Source organism: Mustela lutreola, chromosome 10 (genome assembly GCF_030435805.1).
Source record: "Mustela lutreola isolate mMusLut2 chromosome 10, mMusLut2.pri, whole genome shotgun sequence".
NCBI lineage: Eukaryota > Metazoa > Chordata > Mammalia > Carnivora > Mustelidae > Mustela > Mustela lutreola.
The window spans coordinates 27,957,997-27,976,202 of NC_081299.1; the positions used below are offsets into that span (position 1 = coordinate 27,957,997).

Genomic DNA, 18,206 nt, shown 5'->3' on the forward strand with positions numbered 1-18,206 from the left:
TCCCTCCGAGGCTTAGCCTGGAAGGAGACCAGAGCTGGGGGTTCAGAACCAGGGCCCAAGCTTCCAAGTGACTAATAAATAAATAAAGGGATGAAAGGACCCACAGCCCCCAAGTTCCTGAATCCTGACCATTTCAGAGAAACCGTGAGAGCCGAGGTTCTCAGGGTGGCCCCGGGACCAGCAGCAGCAGCAGCAGCAGCACCTGGGAACTCCCTAGAAACTTGCTTTCTTGGCCCTGTCCCAGACCTACTAAACCTGAAACCCAGAAGGTGGGGCCCAGGAATCTGGGTTTTCCCAAGCTTCCCAGGCGATTGGGATGCACATTCAAGTCTGAGAACCGTGGCCTAGAACATGGGGTTTTGGGGGAAAGCAGGCCTGGGCCTTTCAGCTGTGAGTGCTTGGGACAGTCTGCTTCATCACTCCGAGCCTCAGTTCCCAAATGTGTGACGTGGAAATAATCATAGTGCGTACCTCACAGGACTGGTCATGAAGATTCAGGAGTATGGGCCGCTGTGAGCTCTTGGTGATGGCTCTTGTGATTTTTACTTTCATTTCCAGAAGGACATTTACGAGTTCTCAGGGTCTGTCAGTCTCCTAAACCTTAGCTACGCTAGCAGGTGGAAAACCTTGGGGACCTGAGTCAGGACACTATAAAGCAGGAGGAGCAAGAAAGCCATGGCCAGATCCTCGTTAAAACTGACCTGAGCAGGTGACGGGGTCTTTATCCAGACATCAGCAGTCCAAGAGCGTAACATGTGAAGAAATGCTCTTAAATGATTGTTTAAGTTTTAACCTCCTCTTTTCCTTGAAGGATGTGCCCCCTGCTGCCCTCTCAGTGGTGGAGAGCTCCCGGCCAAGGGCAGGTCAGGCTCTTGGGACACAGATGCCACTGAGACCTTAGCCAAGGGCAGAGAGCCCCCTGGCTCCCACACCTGTCTGTGTGTCTGGGCCATGCTTCCCCTTCCTTCTTTTCCAGTCTCATCTTTCCACCTGTCCTCCTCTAAGGATTGAAGAAAACAGCACACTTACCCTGCCTGTCCCAGGTATGAAGATTTGTGCTGGGACCAACTCAGGTAGCCACATCCTCATCAAAGCTCTCTAAAGCCAATTGGTCTCAAACAGGGAGGGATGGCCCGAGCCCTGGGGATTCCTGACCCATTGAGGCTGTGAAATGAGGGGTGGACAGCGAAGGGCATGGGAGGGTCAGCTTGGGGCACTGCAAGGGAGGGAGAAGCTCTCACCTTGAAGAAGGTCATGGTGGCCCCATCCTTCACAGCCCCATACTCGATTTTGGTTTGCTTGGCCAGGTCATCAGCAGAGTCGATGGGCGATTCCATGCGCTCCACGGTCAGAAACGCAGCCAGGTTGGCCGTGTAGGACGAGATGATGATGAGTGTGAAGAACCACCAGATGCCCCCGATGATGCGGGTTGATAGGGCTTTGGGCATCAGTTCCGACCCTGGGAGAATGGAAAAGGCAGATGGTCCCTGATGTGTTCTAGGGCTGCAGTGCCTGGGATCTTGTTAACAATGCACCTTCTCAGGCCCCCTCCCGGGCCTCCCTGAACTGGTCCCTTGAGGGGTGGGGCCCAGCAATCTGGGTTTGGGAAGCCCTCTAGGTGGTTCTGATGCAGGCTGAAATGGAAAAACCACTGCTCTAGGGCCACACACGTGCATGTGTTTCACAGGCTGGTCGGCCCCGGTCACCCGTGGTTCAGAACGCAGGGGGGTCGAAACCATGGGGCTCTGGAGGGATTTCTGCTCCCAGCCCTCTGTGATCGCACCAGATGCTCTCCCTCTCTGGGACCCCACAAAGCCCGGAGAGTCGTCCTTCCTCCGTCCCAGCCTCACACAAATACCGTGAGGCTGCTGCGGCATAATTGGAGGAGAAAGTGTGTTACAAACACAGGTGGTATACAAACACAAGATTGCCTGCTGGTGCTTTACAAGGGGAGAAAAATCAACATTTTTTGAAGCTCGTCGCCGAAACAGATCCCTCTTCCTCCCCGACCTTGGGTGTGGAGCACAATTTAGATGAAACCTTCTAACTGAAGTAATTAACTAGGCGGCTTTCAAGAGATTTAAATAGCAAGTGACTCCTGAACTTTCCAGAATATTTGGACCTGCAATCTGAAAAGTATCTGCTTTGATATGGATGATTTTTTTTTTTCCTCAAAGAAATCACTCAAAGGAGAGAGTTTTTCAAATACAGAACTATTTTTCTCCCTCCTAATCAAAACCTCGTGGGGGAATACATCAGGGGCTGGGGCTTTGAATATAGCAGCTGGAGGAGGGCGAGGAGAAGCAATTTCTGCACTGGGGGGCTGTCAGGTCTTTCCCTACTGTCACTGAAAAAGGAAAATGTACGAAGAAGCAAGGTGAGGCTTCGGGACACTCATTAGTAGAGGGGACAGAAAGAACACTTCCGTTGAAAGCCGCCTGCCGCTTCCCAGCTCTGGAGACCATGGAGGCTCCTCAGGGTCCCCTCCCTCCCCAACCACATGCAACCTCATCTATCTGCCCCACCACCCCCTGCTACCTCCCAGATTCCTCCAAGCTAGGGCTAGAGCTGTCCCCCCAGCCCCCACGGGGGAGAATGACTTATTGGCCTGGTGGACTGTGCCAGCCTCTGCTGGACCCCGACCCAGGCTCCTACCCTGGCCTGTGTCATGGCTGGGAGATTGCTTGAATTGGGGGCAGCTCTCTCTCTCTCTCTCTCCTCTTCCTCCTTCATTCAAGCGCCCAGCCCAGGGCTTGGGATGTAGTGGTCACTCAGGACACGCTGGGATAATAGCATTCATTTGGCATTTGCTGATGGATGTCTACTGAGGGCCAGGGTTTGGACTGGGCCTTGAGAACACACACAGGTGAGTGAGGGACAGGGTGTTTTTGGCTCCTGGCTCCCCTTCCCTTCCTTGACCCCTTGTCACCCACTGCCCCTTAGCGGGATCCTAATAGAGGCAGAGACTTTGGTTCTGTCCCCATTCCCCTCCCCAAGTTAAGAGGCTCTGGACATGTGACTCGACAGGCAGAAACAATGAGCTTGTGGCTCCTGCTCAGCAAGGCTAGGGAAGGAGAGTCCTCCCTGGGCGGAGGTCTCCTCTCCTGGTACCTGTCCTTCAGCCCATGGTGTCTCTGCACCCAGTGCAGGTGCTCTGCTCCCTGAGACATTTGAGCAGCTGCGGATCGGGCCAAAGGGCAGGCCAACTGGTCAGGGGCAGGTGCAATATACCTGCCCTCCCTCTGGAGGTTGTAAGACAGCACTCTCCTTCTGTGCATACCATCCCTGAAGCACCCATCCCCTTAAACATGACCCTTCTCACTCCCACGCTCCCCATGGCCAGATGGTCACCGAGTCCTGCTCCTGCTACACCCTGAAGCTCTTGTAGTCCATCTCTGTCCTTTACCCCCATGGCCACGACCCCCGTTCAGGTCTCACCCTCTCATTTCTGCAACAGCCTCCCACCCAGCCTCCTTGCCTCCAGTCTCCCCCTTCCTCTGCTCAGCCTGACCCAGCTGGCATCTAAGGTGATGGGGCCAACAGTGGGGTTGGGGCTCCAGCAAGCAGGATGTTGTCCATCCACCGCGGCTGTAGCAGGAGAGGTTAGGGATAGAGCCCTGCCCGGCACGAGTGGGATGGCTTCTCTGTTTTCGCCTCAGACTCTGAGCCAGTCCAGCCCCAGGCCTGGTGGAGGACAGGGACCTGGGACAAGGGTACACACCCAAGTCCCCAGGTGTCTCCAACCTGCTGGCAGCTCCGCAGGTCTGAGGCTGTCCTGGAGGCTGGGTAGGCTCTGCCGACTCAGGAAAGGAGGCACCCCCACGCTCCGGAGAGGAGATCCCTGGGGAGAGAGGGCACCCACCTTGCTGCATCAAGGACCCCATCCCGAACCAGAAGCTGTTCAGCAGAGTGAAGTTGTTTTCTACCACCTCGGAGCCGGGATTGCAGGGATGAGCATCGTACCACTCGTAAGGGCTGAACCTGCAACAGGAAGAGGGGGGGTGGGGCAGAGCTGCCGGGGGGGGGGGGGGCAGGAGGGAAGGGGCGCCCATGCCACGGGGCGCTGCCTGCTTAGCCAACATCGCTGGGCCGTCACTTCAGCATCAATTTACTCAGTGCTCTGCTGGGGAGGCAGGGAATGGAAAATCAGGGCCATTTTGTTTCTTGTTCTTTATTGTTAGTGCCCTTTTCTGGTTGTAAAAGTAATTCAGCAGCATCTCTTAAAATTAAAAGCGCACATGCCCTTCAACCTAGCAATTCTGAGACTCATTATCCAGCCTAGAAAAAACACCCGTACAGGAGCATAAAGCGAAGCGCGCGAGAGTGTTTATCAAAGCATTGTTTGTAATAGCGAAAAACTGGAAACAGCCTAAATGTCCTTCAACAACAAAATGATTAAGTAAACTCCGTCAGAAGCGTGTTCTGCAATGTCACACGGCTCAGACAGGAGGATGAGAGATGTCCGGAGGTCCTGACAGTGAAAGATTTTCCACCCGTACTGTTTGCTTAAAAAAAAAAGTGATAAAAGATAAGAATGATATGATCACATTTATATAAATAGATTCCTAAAGATAAAGTGCTATGTCTCTTTAGATACATGCGTATACAAATACGTTGGAAGAGTCTGGAAAGAGTCCTAATTTAAAAAATATCAGCGTTTGCCTCTGGGGAAGGGAGTTAGGAGGGCGGCAGGAATTTCTGGGCAGCCTGTTGCTTTAGGTGGATTAGAAGAATTTTTTAAAAATGAGAACGGGCTTTTCAATTACTTGTATACTTAAAATGGAAAAAAAAAAAAAAAGCAAAACATATGCTTCATAAAATATTCCAGCAGTATAGAAGAATACAGTGAAAAAACAAAAGTACTCCAGGATCCACCCCCGATGAGAACAACGTGTTACGTAATTGTTCTGATTTTTCTCTCTGAATATACAAATACCTGTATGACAGGGAAAGATGGTTCCTTAAAGCCTCCCACTGACTTCTAAGGAAGAGAAGTCCTGATAACCGGAGGGATCTTTGTTTGCTGCCTGAATTTCAGGTGGGGATATGGAAGCTGGAGGAAGCTAGAGCGCTCTGGGGGAGACGGGGAGACCCTGGAGAGAGCCCCCCAAGAGGCCCACGTGGCCGGCATGGCTGACGTGGCTGGCGTGGCTGGTGTGGGGTAGGATGCTGACATGAGATGCCCAGAAGGAGAGGCATGTCCAGTGGAATTTTGTTTTGTTTTTTTTAACGTATGATATGCTTTAAGTGTGATGTTGTGACTCTTCCATCCCCCTTTAAAAAGCTTTAATAAATTATACATTGATCGCCAAAGCCCGCGTGAGAAGAATTTGGTTTTCACAAAGTGGGAAGATTCTACACATATGAAATTTTAAAGTGAGGCTTCCAACCAAGACGGGGATATTCAAAGGGAATGACCACGAACTGGCTGGAGGCTCTGCAGATCCACAGGCAAGAGATAAAGGCTGAAGAGAGGAGAGGCGGAGGCTGCTATGGGAAGCTTCTGGAGAAAGCCTCAGGAGAGCTGTGCATTTTGGTGGTCCCCACATTCCCCACGTGACGTCCTGGGAGAGGAGTGTCTGTGGGACTGCTGAGGGAGCTGGTGGGCGGCTCTGTAACGAGGTGGGCCCCGCCTAGGGGTCCGGAGGGCAGGGGTTGGGCTGATGCGTGCCTCCCAGGTGCACGCAGGAGGGGGGAGTCCCTGCCGCAGGGTACTGGCCCCTGCATGCCCAGACGCAGCCAGGTGGGAGGACACCAGGCCCACAGCGTTTCCCCTGGACCGGATGGGCCCAAGCAGCAGAGAGATGCAGCCCAGCTCTACCCTGTGTCCTGTCCGAGAAGGGCAACGGGACTGCGACAGGGGAGACCATGGGGCAGGTCCTGCTGAAGTGGGCCCCTGAGTGGGCCAGGCCAGGTAAGAGGTCTGATGTGCTATCAAAGGCAGAAATGTTGAGGACTCTACTGAACTCAACCTTCTCATTTCTGAATGGAAACAGTGTTTGTGATTAGAGAGACCCCTGGGGTTTCTGTGACCTGGATATGAGCCAAAAAGTGACAGACCCCAGGCTGAGTTTTCATGGGGCAAGGAGAGCCTCAGCCCTGAGCACACTGGGAGGCTGGGGGAGGGGGAGACCCAGTGAAAATGATTCCGGATGAGACCTCACTGGTCCTGAGTGTCTTACACACACACACGATACCTGTGATCGTGTTTAAACACAAGAAAGTATCATGCTGTAGTGCTACCTAGAACTTGGGACTTTTCCTCTTACTAAGTCACCAGCCTCTTTCCAGAGCGGTTCTTCTGGATCTCCTTGCTCTCTGCAACTACTTCAGAGGTGTTTTCAACCACTTCTCTGTTGCGGGGCTTGGCCTGTCCCTGTCTCCATTGTCGCACACTGTGCTGGAAGAAAGAGCCCTGGGGACCCCTCCATGGGCACCCATGCTGATGGGCGGCCCTATCCTCGGAGGAGAGACTTTCTAGATTTGGGGGCATTATAACGTGGGCTCAGTGGTGATTTCAATAGGCTAAATTCCTAGGGGGTGGACCTGTTTCTCATGCTCAAACCACCCAGGAGCCTCTTGGTCATCAAGTAATATAAGGGACCCGGCTCCTCACTGCCCCTTGAGGTAGACAGCGCAACGGGGGCCCATTTTACAGATGGGGAGGTGGTTTGGAGCAGTCAGGTGAGGGCACCCCTGCCATCCGGGAGCTGCAAGGTCTGGATTCTAACCCCCAGGCCACAGGAGAGAACAGGAGCGGGCTGGACGCTGGACAGTAAAGAAGGTGTCCCCGAGGTTAGTGATGGTCTTGGGTTAATGGCTTGCAGCTGCAAAGGACTGTCACCATCTTGCACAACGGTAGGAGCTAGTGGAGGCTGACCTAGCGATACTCAGTCTCCATTCCTGGAAGAAGATGACGTTCAGCCAGTGACAGAGGTGTAGACAGAGCACCGGCTGGCTGGGACCATCTCTTCCCCAGATGTGACTGGAATGGGGCACCCAGGACTGGACCTGCTGGCAGTTCACCCTTGTTTCTGCCTCCGGTTTTAGGCATGTAGGGTTATCTTCTTCCCCCAAGTCCCAGCTCCCTGCCTTCTGTGGTGAGAAGGCACCCTCCCTCCCTTCCTCTCTCCTTCTATGTGTCCAGGTGTAAAGCAGACTATCCCGATGGTAGAGAAAGGCCTTAGTCAAGGCATGGACCCCTGGTGCTGGACAGACACAGGCAAGGCCAGGTGAGTCTGCAAGACAGACAGCCCGGGACCATGCCACAACCGCCCTGCAGGGAGTCTGGGGCCCTGCCCACGCTTCGCGGACTCCAGCTCTCGGGCAGCGGTGTCCAGCTCTCCTGCTGCCAGCATGGAGCGGTCTGAAGGACACAGACCACATGGAGAGGGGACAGAGGGCCACAGCCACCCTAGAGCTGTGTCGTGCTTGATCTTGACAGTCTTGGACCAAAATCGAGTTAGTGGCTACCTATAAAAACCATGAGGTGTCACATAAAAAAATCTGAGTCTGTCTAAACACCATGAATGCTGCAGCACTGGGCCTACGTTCCAGCCCAGAGCAGTCGGTTGGGGGCGACAAGCCGCTGTCCCTCTGGCCAAGTGTGTGTCCTCTGGGCCGCTGTGGCCTCTCCCCTTCCCTGCCTCCCTTCCCTCAAGCTTCCTGTCCAGCCCCATGGGCACCGGTGTTTGCCACGCCCATTTAAACTGGACAGGTCTTCCTCGGGAGTCTGACTCTGTAAGAAAAAGCTTTCTGACCTCGGGCACTGTCTGAGCCTCCCTGAGACTGATTTGCTGCTTCTACAAAGTGGGGGGAATTATCCCCACCTCACAGGACCTTCGTAAGGATCAGGCGGGGTGGGTGTGAATTAAGTGACTGTTACATAATAGGATAATTGTACTGTGACGCTGTTCATGGCCCTGTGGCTAGGTCCCTTGTCCCTATCCTGTCCCCTCAGGTGCCCTGCGTCATTCCAGCAGCTGCAGAAGTCTCATCTCTTCCAGAAAGTCTCCCCAGGTAGGGGGCGAAGTGGTCCCCCTACCTTCCCTGACAGGAGGCAGGGGGAAGCAGGCTGAAAGACCAGGGGTTGGAGGGGGGACTGGGCGCACATTAGAGTCAAGCTGGAGAAGCCGGAGCTGTTTTCTAGGGGTAGGGAGCCCCGAGGGGGTCGGAGTTGCTAAAATTATGGCGAGAGCTCTGGAGAGTGTCTCCTGCTTTCTAAGTCTTGTTAGGCTGTTAGAGGAAGCTGCGTAATACAGGCATCTCCTGAAGGCTGGCCGGCGGGGCTGGGTGGACAGGCGGCCCCCGCCAGCTGGCAGCCGAGGGTTTCGGATGCAGGACAATTTCATGCCTCACATCCTTTCCTTTGGTCTCTCTCTGTGCGGGAGGAGGGAGTGAAGGCTTTCAAAGAAGACTTAGGAGGAGGAAAGGCCCAAACACGAAGTCCTTGGATCTCAAATTGCCTCTCCAGAGAAGTCTCTCTTCATATTTTGTAAGGGTTTAGAGAAAAAAGAACCAGAGCAGTGGCAGCGGGAGCCTGAAAGGAGGGGGCAGAGGGTCCAGGGCCCAGGAGCCACCCACTTGGGGCCGGGGCAAAGGACAAATGTCCAGGTGGCCAGGGATGTGGATTACAGACAGAATCCTAGGTGGTGAGAGATCAAATGCCAATCACTTGTCGTTAGGATGGCTTCGGTGAGCCTCAGATGTCTTCCCTTCCTGGGGGTGGAGGGATGAGATAATGATGTCATGTAATGCCTCTAAAGCACAGAGCACAGTGCTTGGCAAACACCAGGTGCTCAGCAAACACTGAGCTAAACCTGTGCCCTAGTGAGCTCCTCCCACCATCCACCAGCAAGTATGTGCTGTGTCTCCTTTGTGTGAACTACCGAATGTGCAAGGGTGTGGCCTGCGTGTGTTAGGGACGGGGGCGTACGTGCCAAGTTTCCGCACATGCGCCCGTGTGTGCTTATGTGACACAATTCCTCCTGCTGTGTGGACCAGGAGGACACAATCTGCCTTGCACATTTCAGTCCACTTGCTGGACCATCCAACACACCTAAGTCTGCTGTCCTGGGTACCTAGCCAGGCAGTGCAGCTCTGGGCAATGACTTAGCCTCTCCAAGGCTGCTCACAGGGTTGGGATAGGACTGCTGCCTCCTGGTTATGGACACAGACCAGGGGATGGCCTGGGGAATACAAGCTTGGCATGTATGCTTGTATGGGGGGGTGGTGATCTATGGAATATTCCTCGAAGGATATAAAGGGATCTGAGCCTCAGCGAGGGAGAGAGGAGCAGGCACAGCAGTGGCCTGAACCTTAGCCAGTGGCTAAGGACTGCTGAGGTGGGGACCAGTCTGGCTCCCTGAAACCCTGACCTTGGGCCAGAACTCTGGCCAAAGCATGTCCCTTACCTGGCAATGACAAAGAGGACACAGCTGACCCCCAGATAGGCGAGGAGCACGTACATCCAGATGTCTGGGGACAGGGGGTTGAGGAAGGAGAAGACACTGGGGTTGGTGCCATTGGGCTTTCGATACAAGATGCTCACACCAAGGGTCATGAAGGGCTTGGAGAAGTCGATGGCTTTCTCGCGGACGTGGGTAATGGTCAGGGGGGCCACGGCCAGATCTGCCTTCTGCAATGAGAGGGAAACACACACACAGAGACAGATGTGAGTAAAGCTTCAGACTAGCAGGGGACAGGCACCTCTTCTCAGAGGAGGAGGAAGGAAGGGTGGGAAGTGGAGTCATTTCCAAAGCCTTAGGGTCACCTGACCACAATGTTTACAAGTCCTTCTCCTGGGCCAGGCTACCCCCAGCGTGCTGCAGAGACAGTGATGAATTAGATGGAACCCCTGTCCTCCACGAGCCTCATGGCCTTCAGGAAGAGGACAGTGGCATCCACATGCAGAGAGGAATTCTAGGAAAGCTATACCCGTGTGGTTCATCCTCAAAATGGTGCGCGATCAAATAGATACAGTTCAGCAATCTACAAACATTTAAAAATAGCTCATGTTCTTTATTGGTGACTTTCAAACATCATGAAGAGGACACAGAATCCAGAACAGACCTTGCTTGAATCTGCTTTCCTCTCCTAGCCACTTCTTGACTGCTTCTCCCTGTTTTGGATATTCTATACTTCCTAAAAGCCTTAAAATCCAGTTGGACAAAAATAATACCCTCTTTGGAGGCAGAAGTGAGTCCAGCGCCCTCTTCAATTGGTGAGGGGAGGGATGAGGGCAAAGAAGAGGAAGAAAGGAAGGGGGTGGGGAAGGCTAGGAATGTTCCTGTGCTGGTCAATTTTAGCTCATCACAATTTTAATGAGGGTCTAATTAAAGGTCTATTATCTCCTTGGTCTGAGCTTTTCCTGATGAACAGTCTCCCCACTGTTCTCCTGCCCCATGAGGCCCCATTCAACGGCTTCCTTTTTCCCACATTCCCTTTTTCACCTCCATGGTTTGCACACCCATGCCCTATTGAGAATGTCCTCTCCCTGTTGGCTCTTACCAGCTTTCTATATTTCTTTGCACATGCTACTTCCTCCAAGAAGCCCTCCCTGATAACCTCCAATGCTAAACCCCCATGAAGCTTGCTCTGCCTCACAGTAAGGTCCTACCTGGCTCAGTTGGAATTCAGGATCTGTGGTCATGTGACTTTCTGTCTTACCTGCCTATTTGCCTGTGTCTTCCTAAGGGCAGTCAGGGCATAGCTGATGCACTGCTTTGTCCATTCCTAACCCCCATCTCAACTCTGTAATATTTGTTAATAGAGTTTCCTCTGGGATGGCTCCTGTGGATATTCACATATCAAAATGTGAACTGAGTTATCACTTCCCGGTGTCGGGGATGGGCTGGACAGAAAGAGAGGCCAGGTCCTGAAGACCAGCACTAAAGACCCTGTTGCAAATGTGGGATGGCTGCTCTGAGACCCCTTTCCAAGGCAACAGTCTCTAGGCAACTACCCAATGTCTTGGTCCAGATTCATTCATTCATACATTCATTTTATGAGGTTTGCTAAGCACTAGGGATACAGAGCTGAGCCATGAAGACATGGTTTCTGCCCCAGGGCTTGCAATCTAGTCGGAGAGACGGACACTGATCAAACCATCTACTAAGTGGTAGCTGCTAATGCCAACTCTGACTTCACCAATCCTAGATTAGGAACCAGCAACCAATTGAAATCAGACTTTAAGGAAGGGAAGCCTGATCTGGGTAGACTCCGCAGGTGCCCCAGGCTGGTGGTGGGGGATGCTGGCAGACACACAACTTTGACATTGCCAAGCCAATGTTTTTCCTTTTAAAAGAAGCCCCCACAGTTGATTATTGACATTCAGAGCCTAAGCGTTCAGTGAACCTTAGGACTTGGGATGGAGGGGGAGGGGGAGCCTATTAAAAAGCATTCATCATACTGGGACCTTCTGTTTGTCAATTTCTGAATGTGGGCATTGGAAATTGCCTAGCTTTGAAGGCAGAGGAAGGAGAATGTCCAGCTGCTGCCACCCTGGCCCCCTGGGGTCCTCAGAGTGTGTACAAAGGAATACAACAAAAAGAAGGGAACTATCAGGGAAGGTGCAGAGATAGTAATGTGTACCTGCTTGATACCAACTGTACTACAGTCTGGTATACAGGGCTGAGCAGCTCCTGCTCTTACAGACTTTCCAGTCAAGTGAGCCCCTACTGGGGGGTGCCCATAGGACTCAGTGGGGTGGGGACCTGGCTGGGATATCCTGGAAGGTTCTTTTGATTCCTGAGTTCTAGGATCCTCTATAATGTTGGCATTGGGGAGGGGGGTAGTGGGCTTTTGTTCTAGAACTTGGCCTCCCCTGGTCCTGTCCCTTCAAAGCACATTGGTTTGGGAGAGCCTCAAAGTCAATGTGCCAATCTTCCTCTGGCTTTGATAGGAGGTTGGATGAAAGGACTAGCGACGGGAGGATCTTGGTGTCTGCAGCCACGTTTGTTTCATGAGAAGCGGTCCAGGACTGGCGAGGAAGCCAACTGCAGGGCTGTGGGACCTCCTTCTTCACCAGCACTGTCCTGGAACCTTCTGAATCTTCCCACCCTCATCCTTCTCTCCCGGCTCTCGCAGATCAGGAGGTCTCATAAGTCGGGAGGCGGGCTTCCGCAGCATTCTGTACCTACAGCAGTGAGTCAGCTGGTCAACCTGCCCTTCTTCATGGGGAGCTTTGGTGCATCTTCTCCCTTAGGGTTCAAGAAGGCTGGCATTCTCCACTTTGATTTGGGTTTAGGCAGGAAACACTGCATTTCACCGTTGGTTACGATTTCTCTGAAAAAGGCATTATTTTGTCCAGCTTTCCTTGAAAGAGCAGAATAGATGTCAAGTCTCTGCTGTGTCAGTTCATTACTCAGAATGAAAGGCCCAACCTTGGCAGGCTCTTCCCACTTGAGCAAGTTTTCTCTGGGGACGACTCATGAAATCAGAGGCTGTCAGACCTGGGCGAGAGGTCTTTAAGAACATCTCTTCCAAACTTCTATTTCTTATGGCGGGAAACTGAGGCTCAGAGAAGAGCCAAGGCCTTTGCTCTCATATTTACAGTAATCAGGTCCTTGAACAAACTAAACGTCTCACCTGTCCAACACAGTCATGGGTCTTACAGATGATCTGTTGGCCCTGTCTGCCTGAGGACCTTTCCATACCTTTTCTAACCCTCTCAGCTGGGCAGGGCAACCCTTCCAGGACCTTACTTTATCCCCATAAGCAGATTTCCACTTCCCAAGAATCTGTTTGGACCCACGTGGCACCAGCCTCTCATACTATACTCCATACTTGCCCGGGGCCCCTTGGAGCCACCACGTCTCTAGGAACCAGAATGAAGGTGAGGAGGACTTAACCAGCTGCAACTCTGTATTTCAGCCCAGAGGTCCAGCCACCTTGACTTCTGGCTGGACACTAGCCTTGTCCCAGAAAGTGAAACCAGGAAAACCTCCTCTCAGATTCTAAGAGTGGACTTGTGACCATGGTCCCACTTCTGGCCACTTACCACCCATCAGCCTTCTCTTAAGCCTTCTCTCTCTTTCTCTCTCTTTTTTAAAAAGATTTTATTTATTTATCTGACAGAGAAATCATAAGTAGGCAGAGGCAGGCAGAGAGAGAGAGAGGAGGAAGCAGGCTCCCCACTGAGCAGAGAGCCCGATGCGGGGCTGGATCCCAGGACCCTGGGATCATGACCTGAGCCGAAGGCAGAGGCTTTAAGCCACTGAGCCACCCAGGCGCCCATCTTAAGCCTTCTCTTAAGCCAGGGGTCCTCCCTGAGGAAAAAGTCTATGCCCTGAACCCCAGCTTGCTACCTGAGTCTGGTGCCCCTGTTGGCCCCTGACTAATTGCATTCTAGGCATGGTCTTTACCAGATTCCACATCTCTGTGCTCTGCCTCTTGTCTGGGATTCCCTAGGGTGTCCTGTTGCTCAGACTGGGAACTGCTGCAGTTACAATAGTAAGAAGCATGGTCATTGCTGAATGAGTCCCATATGCCAAGCATGGTTAAGCATGCTAATGTACACCATCACAGATGATCCTTCCAACAGCCCCGTGTGGCAGTAAGGGTTACCACCACATTCTAGATGAGGGTGCCATGACTCAATAAGGCCAGGATGTTTGTTCAAGCTCTACTCCTTTGAGTGACAAGTGTGGGTGGCATAGGAGTGAGCATAGCTGCCTTCCATGTTGGTGAATGGCTAAGCCAGTACTCGGACCCACTTCACCGTGACCTCAAACCAGCCACGCAAGCCACACGTACGGGGCTGAACTGTGCGCCCCCTCCAAACAGGTTCAAGTCCTTACTCCCTAGGAGCTGTGAATGTGACCTTACTTAGAAATAGGCTCAGGGCGCCTGGGTGGCTCAGTGGGTTAATGCCTCTGCCTTCAGCTCAGGTCATGATCTCAGGGTCCTGGGATCGAGCCCTGCATCGTGCTCTCTGCTCAGCGGGGACCCTGCTTCCACCTCTCTCTCTGTCTACCTCTCTTCCTACTTATGATCTCTCTCTGTCAAATAAATAAAATAAAATCTTAAAACAAATAGTCTTCTTTTCTCCCCCCACTAAAACAGTCTTTTATTCTTGCCACTGAGATTAAACAGCGTCGGATAGATTGCCAGGAGAGTATCCTGGGCTGTGCAGAGGGAGGACACAGTCTATCTTCAGTGGGCGTGTTCACCTCCCCAAAGATCAGGCTCTCTCTGGCTCCTGCTGAATGCCCCGAAATTCATCAGTGAGCTCACGGCCGCTCCTGGGCGTGCAGCACTGTGGGTTCTGACCGTGCGATGGCTCCTGGTGGGAGCCCGTGTGCATCTGGTCTCCGTGTCACAGTTGTTCCCTCCCATGTCCCCAGGAACACTCCCCAGGTGGTTTTAATTTCCCGTAATACCACTGCACACCTATCCCAGCAGCCAAAATTTTAAAAAAGATACGGATAATACCAAGTGCTGACAAGGGTGTGGAGCAACGGGGTCTCTCCTGGGTTGTGGGAGGGAATGTAAAATGGTGCAACCCCTCAGGTCGTCGGTTTTTAGAGAAGAATGGAGCTCAGGACAGCTGCATGGAAGTGGTGCATTGGGCAAGGTATGTGGGAAGGAGCACAAAGCTCCCATGTCCTCTCTCTCTTGGGGCGCGCCACCCTTCTTGCATTTCCATGGGTTCACCAACCCAGAACTTCTGCAAAAATGGTCTTTGCAGAAGTAATCAAGCTAAGATGGAAGTCATACTAGATTCGGGTGAACCCTACATCCTAGGCTTTGGGCTCCTCGTAAGCAGAGAAGAGGACACACAGGGACACACTGAGAAGGCCCTGTGATGCTGGAGACAGAGACCAGAGTAATGCAGGATCAAGCCAAGGAGCACCAAGGATGCCGGCCGCACCAGAAGCCAGGGGAGAGGCGTGGGACACATTCTCCCTTGAAAGGGACCAATCCTGCCAGCACCTTGATTTCTGATTTCTGGCTTCCAGAACTGAGTGAAAAAACATTTCTGTTGTTTTAAGCCACCTAGCTTGTGCTCATTTGCTGTGACAGCCCTGGGTCACTCCTATACCTGCCACTTGGGGCCAGGACAGGATGCTCAGAGTTCCTTCCACCACCCCATTCAAATGAGCAGGCTCTATGGCCAGGCCCACTCTGCCTGCCCTGAACCTGGGCTGCATTTCCAGTGACATGAACCTGACTCTGGCTGCCCACCAAGGGTGCCACAGGGTCTCCCCAGCATACACTTTGTATCATCTGGCTGGGCTGTTGAGCTCTATGGCTGCAGAAACATGCAGATTCACTCTCACTTCCCTCCAGATCCCTCTGCTTCCATTTCCACAGCCCCCCAAAGCCAGTCTCACTCCTGCTGCACATGCAGGACTTCTCCCCGGGGCTCTGTCTGCTGGCTCTCTGCCCACGTACATGCTATCCTGGAATTCCCCTTTCAGTCTTTTCTCAAAGTGGTGTTGCTCCAGCTAGAATCCCCCCACTCCCAACCCTGCTTCATATACAGAAAGTGCTCTTAGGATAAAACATTCTTATTAGGGGTTCCTTAAGCCTTTCGTGATCTAAGAGAACTTTCCATCCCAGAGAACGTTCTATAACGGTGGGAATGTTCTCTATTTGCATTGTCCAATATGGTAACCGTTAGCCACATGTGGCCAAGAGCTTGAAATGTGGCTATGTAACTGAGGAACTGAGTTCATACTTTAATTAATTTCAAATGAAAGAATTTGAAAAATTATTTTTATTTAAGTTTTAAATTTCAATAACCCCCATGACCAGTGGCTACTGAGCCGGCAAGTGCAGACCCGGCCCTGCCCGCCTCTCCAGGCTTTCCTTACCTCATGTCCCCTTGCTCGCTTTCTACTAGCTTCTTTCAGACTCCCCAACTCCAGCTCTCTCTCACCTCAGGACCTTTGCACGTGTGAGCTCCTCCACCTAGGACTTCTTTCTCCACAAACGCTTTGTCCAGCTAATGCCTACTTCTCTTTCAGATCTCAGCTCAATTAAATCAATTAATTAAAATCCTCAGGTGACGTCAGGTCTCCCTGGCGATTCCTCTCATGGCACAAGTATTTTCGTTCCTAGCACTGACCTCAGTTGGGTTTTTAGAGAGGCTTGCTGATTTCTCCTTCACTCCTTCACTGGACCATAAGCTCATGAGAGCAGGATCTGAGCCCGTGCCTTTCCACCACCACGCACCCTGGGCTTGGCACAGTGCCTGGCTCACAGCCCGCCATCTGTAGACTCTGGGACTGGATGAATGGGGATGTGTAGGGGAGATACCCAGTAAGCACATCTGCAGAGCTGCCTGGCTGAGCACGTGGTAGTTTACAGGGGGACAAAGCAAGTCACGGGGCGGGGCGGGGTGGGGTGGGTGTCTGCTGATGACTCCCAGACTCCATCCTTAAGAAAACACAGTGCTCCCGGAAAGCCCATGGACACTGACCTGACAACCAGCAACCTCAACGACCCACACATTACAACAGAGGGGAAGCGGTGCTGGTGAATTCCTCAGTGTCCACAGATGGGTCACCTCCCAACACCTGTAATCCACACATTGGCTTTCTGAGCGGTAGTGGCCTCACTACCCGCCAGTGAGGAAGGATGCCCGCACCTCTCTCTGGCCCAGGAGAGCTGCTGAGCCTCTCTCCTTCAGGAAGGAAGGGCGGGTGTTCCCTGCTTCAGGACCCCAGGGGCCCCAGGAGGGACAAGCCACAGCTGCATCTCCAACCACCTGCCCCTTTCCCCACCTCATGGGCTGAAGGTGGCATCAGCCCAGACAGGCCCTGCCCAGCAGGTTGCTGGGGGTAGTGACCCCCCCCCCTCTCCACATGCCATGAGGCCCTGGTGATACGTTCCCATAGTGCCCCTTGTGCTGCTCCTCCATGTCCTTATCACAACTAAATTCTTATTTGTAAGTCACTGTTTAGTACCTCCCTCGCTCCTCTGCTGGTGTGTGAGCTCTAGGAGGTCGGGGAGGGACCTGGATCGCACACTGATGCATCCCTCGGGTGAGCTCAAAGTCCGGCCCCAAGAAGGGGCTCAGTAAAGTTCTTTTGCAAGACTGAGCAATGAAGTACCCCCAAGGGTCCCGACCAACCCTGACCACAGCCTAAGGGGACTGAGCTCTGGCCTCTGTTTCCCTGCTCAGCACCCCCATTCTCCCCGAAGCCATGTGACCCATGCCAATCTGCCCGGGTCCTGAACTCCCCCCAACCCAGGCCTGTCTCTCACCAGTGTTTTTCCAGAGTGAGGCCTCTTCTCCTTGCACCCTGGCCCTTGATGGGTCCCTTACTTCCGGTCTGTTCCCTGAAAGCCCTCACCTGTCCTCATGGCCATCCTTAGGTAGGTCCTAGTGACGTCTTCAAGCTCCATATCCTGCCCCGGTCATTGCCCAGACTGTTTGGCCACTCTGGGGAGGGTCCACCCTTTGGGTTCATCTGTGGTCCCCCCCAAGCCTGTCCTGCTCCATCGAGGACTCTGCCCCACCCCAGGTGAGCTCCCAGTAGGCCTAGCTCGCAAGTGCCTTGGCCCAGGCTTGGGTAGGGGGCCAGAGGTGGGGGCAGGGGCAGAACCTTCCCTGGCCTTGGAAATAGGCCAGAGTTCAGGTCTGTTCTGTATTTGGGAGAATATGGGACACAGTGGGGGTGATGGCCAGTACATCTGAGACCGGATCTTCCTGTCGCACTGCAGTCTGCCTGGGCTCACTGGCCGTGTTGGGAGACATCTTCCCAAGTCTGTGTCTTCCTTCATTCACCCACATGAGCCACCTGCCGCTGCATGCCAGGGGGCTGGAAATGACCCTGTGCCCTCCCTCAATTCCTCTGCATGCTGCCAGCCACAGGACAGGGAAGACATTTCAGGAGCTACTCCCACCTCTCCCAAGTCTCCAGCCTTTTCCTCTAGGGATTCCTGGGATAGATCAGTGGCCACTTCCCACCGGTTTCCGAGCCCAGGGCTCCTAGCCCGGGCACCGGTCTGTGAGCCAGGGAAGCCTTTACCTGGACACACCCGTCTCTCAGGACACGTTCCCAGGCTGAAGAGTCACACAGATTCATCCGTCCATGCACTGCTTCCTGCTAGAATTGAGACCCAGAAGCTCGGGGAAGCGATCCTGCCTGTTTGTCCACGGTCCTATCCTCTGTGCTAGCATGGGGCTCTTACCTCAATACGTTTAATGGCCAAAAGAATAGCTTCATCACAGGGAACACTGGAAAGAGCAACTT

The 18,206-nt window shown here is 53.1% G+C and overlaps 1 protein-coding gene across 1 annotated transcript in view; it reads right to left on the bottom strand.

The window, feature by feature from the left end:
* The window catches only part of GRIK3 (glutamate ionotropic receptor kainate type subunit 3), a 225,131-nt gene that overhangs the window by 19,377 nt on the left and 187,548 nt on the right, over positions 1-18,206 (bottom strand). The window contains exons 11-13 of the mRNA XM_059137080.1: positions 9,414-9,637; positions 3,863-3,981; positions 1,242-1,459 (exon numbers count right to left, since the gene is read on the bottom strand). Coding sequence (XP_058993063.1) covers positions 1,242-1,459; positions 3,863-3,981; positions 9,414-9,637 — 561 coding nt within the window. The remainder of the gene's footprint in view (positions 1-1,241; positions 1,460-3,862; positions 3,982-9,413; positions 9,638-18,206) is intronic.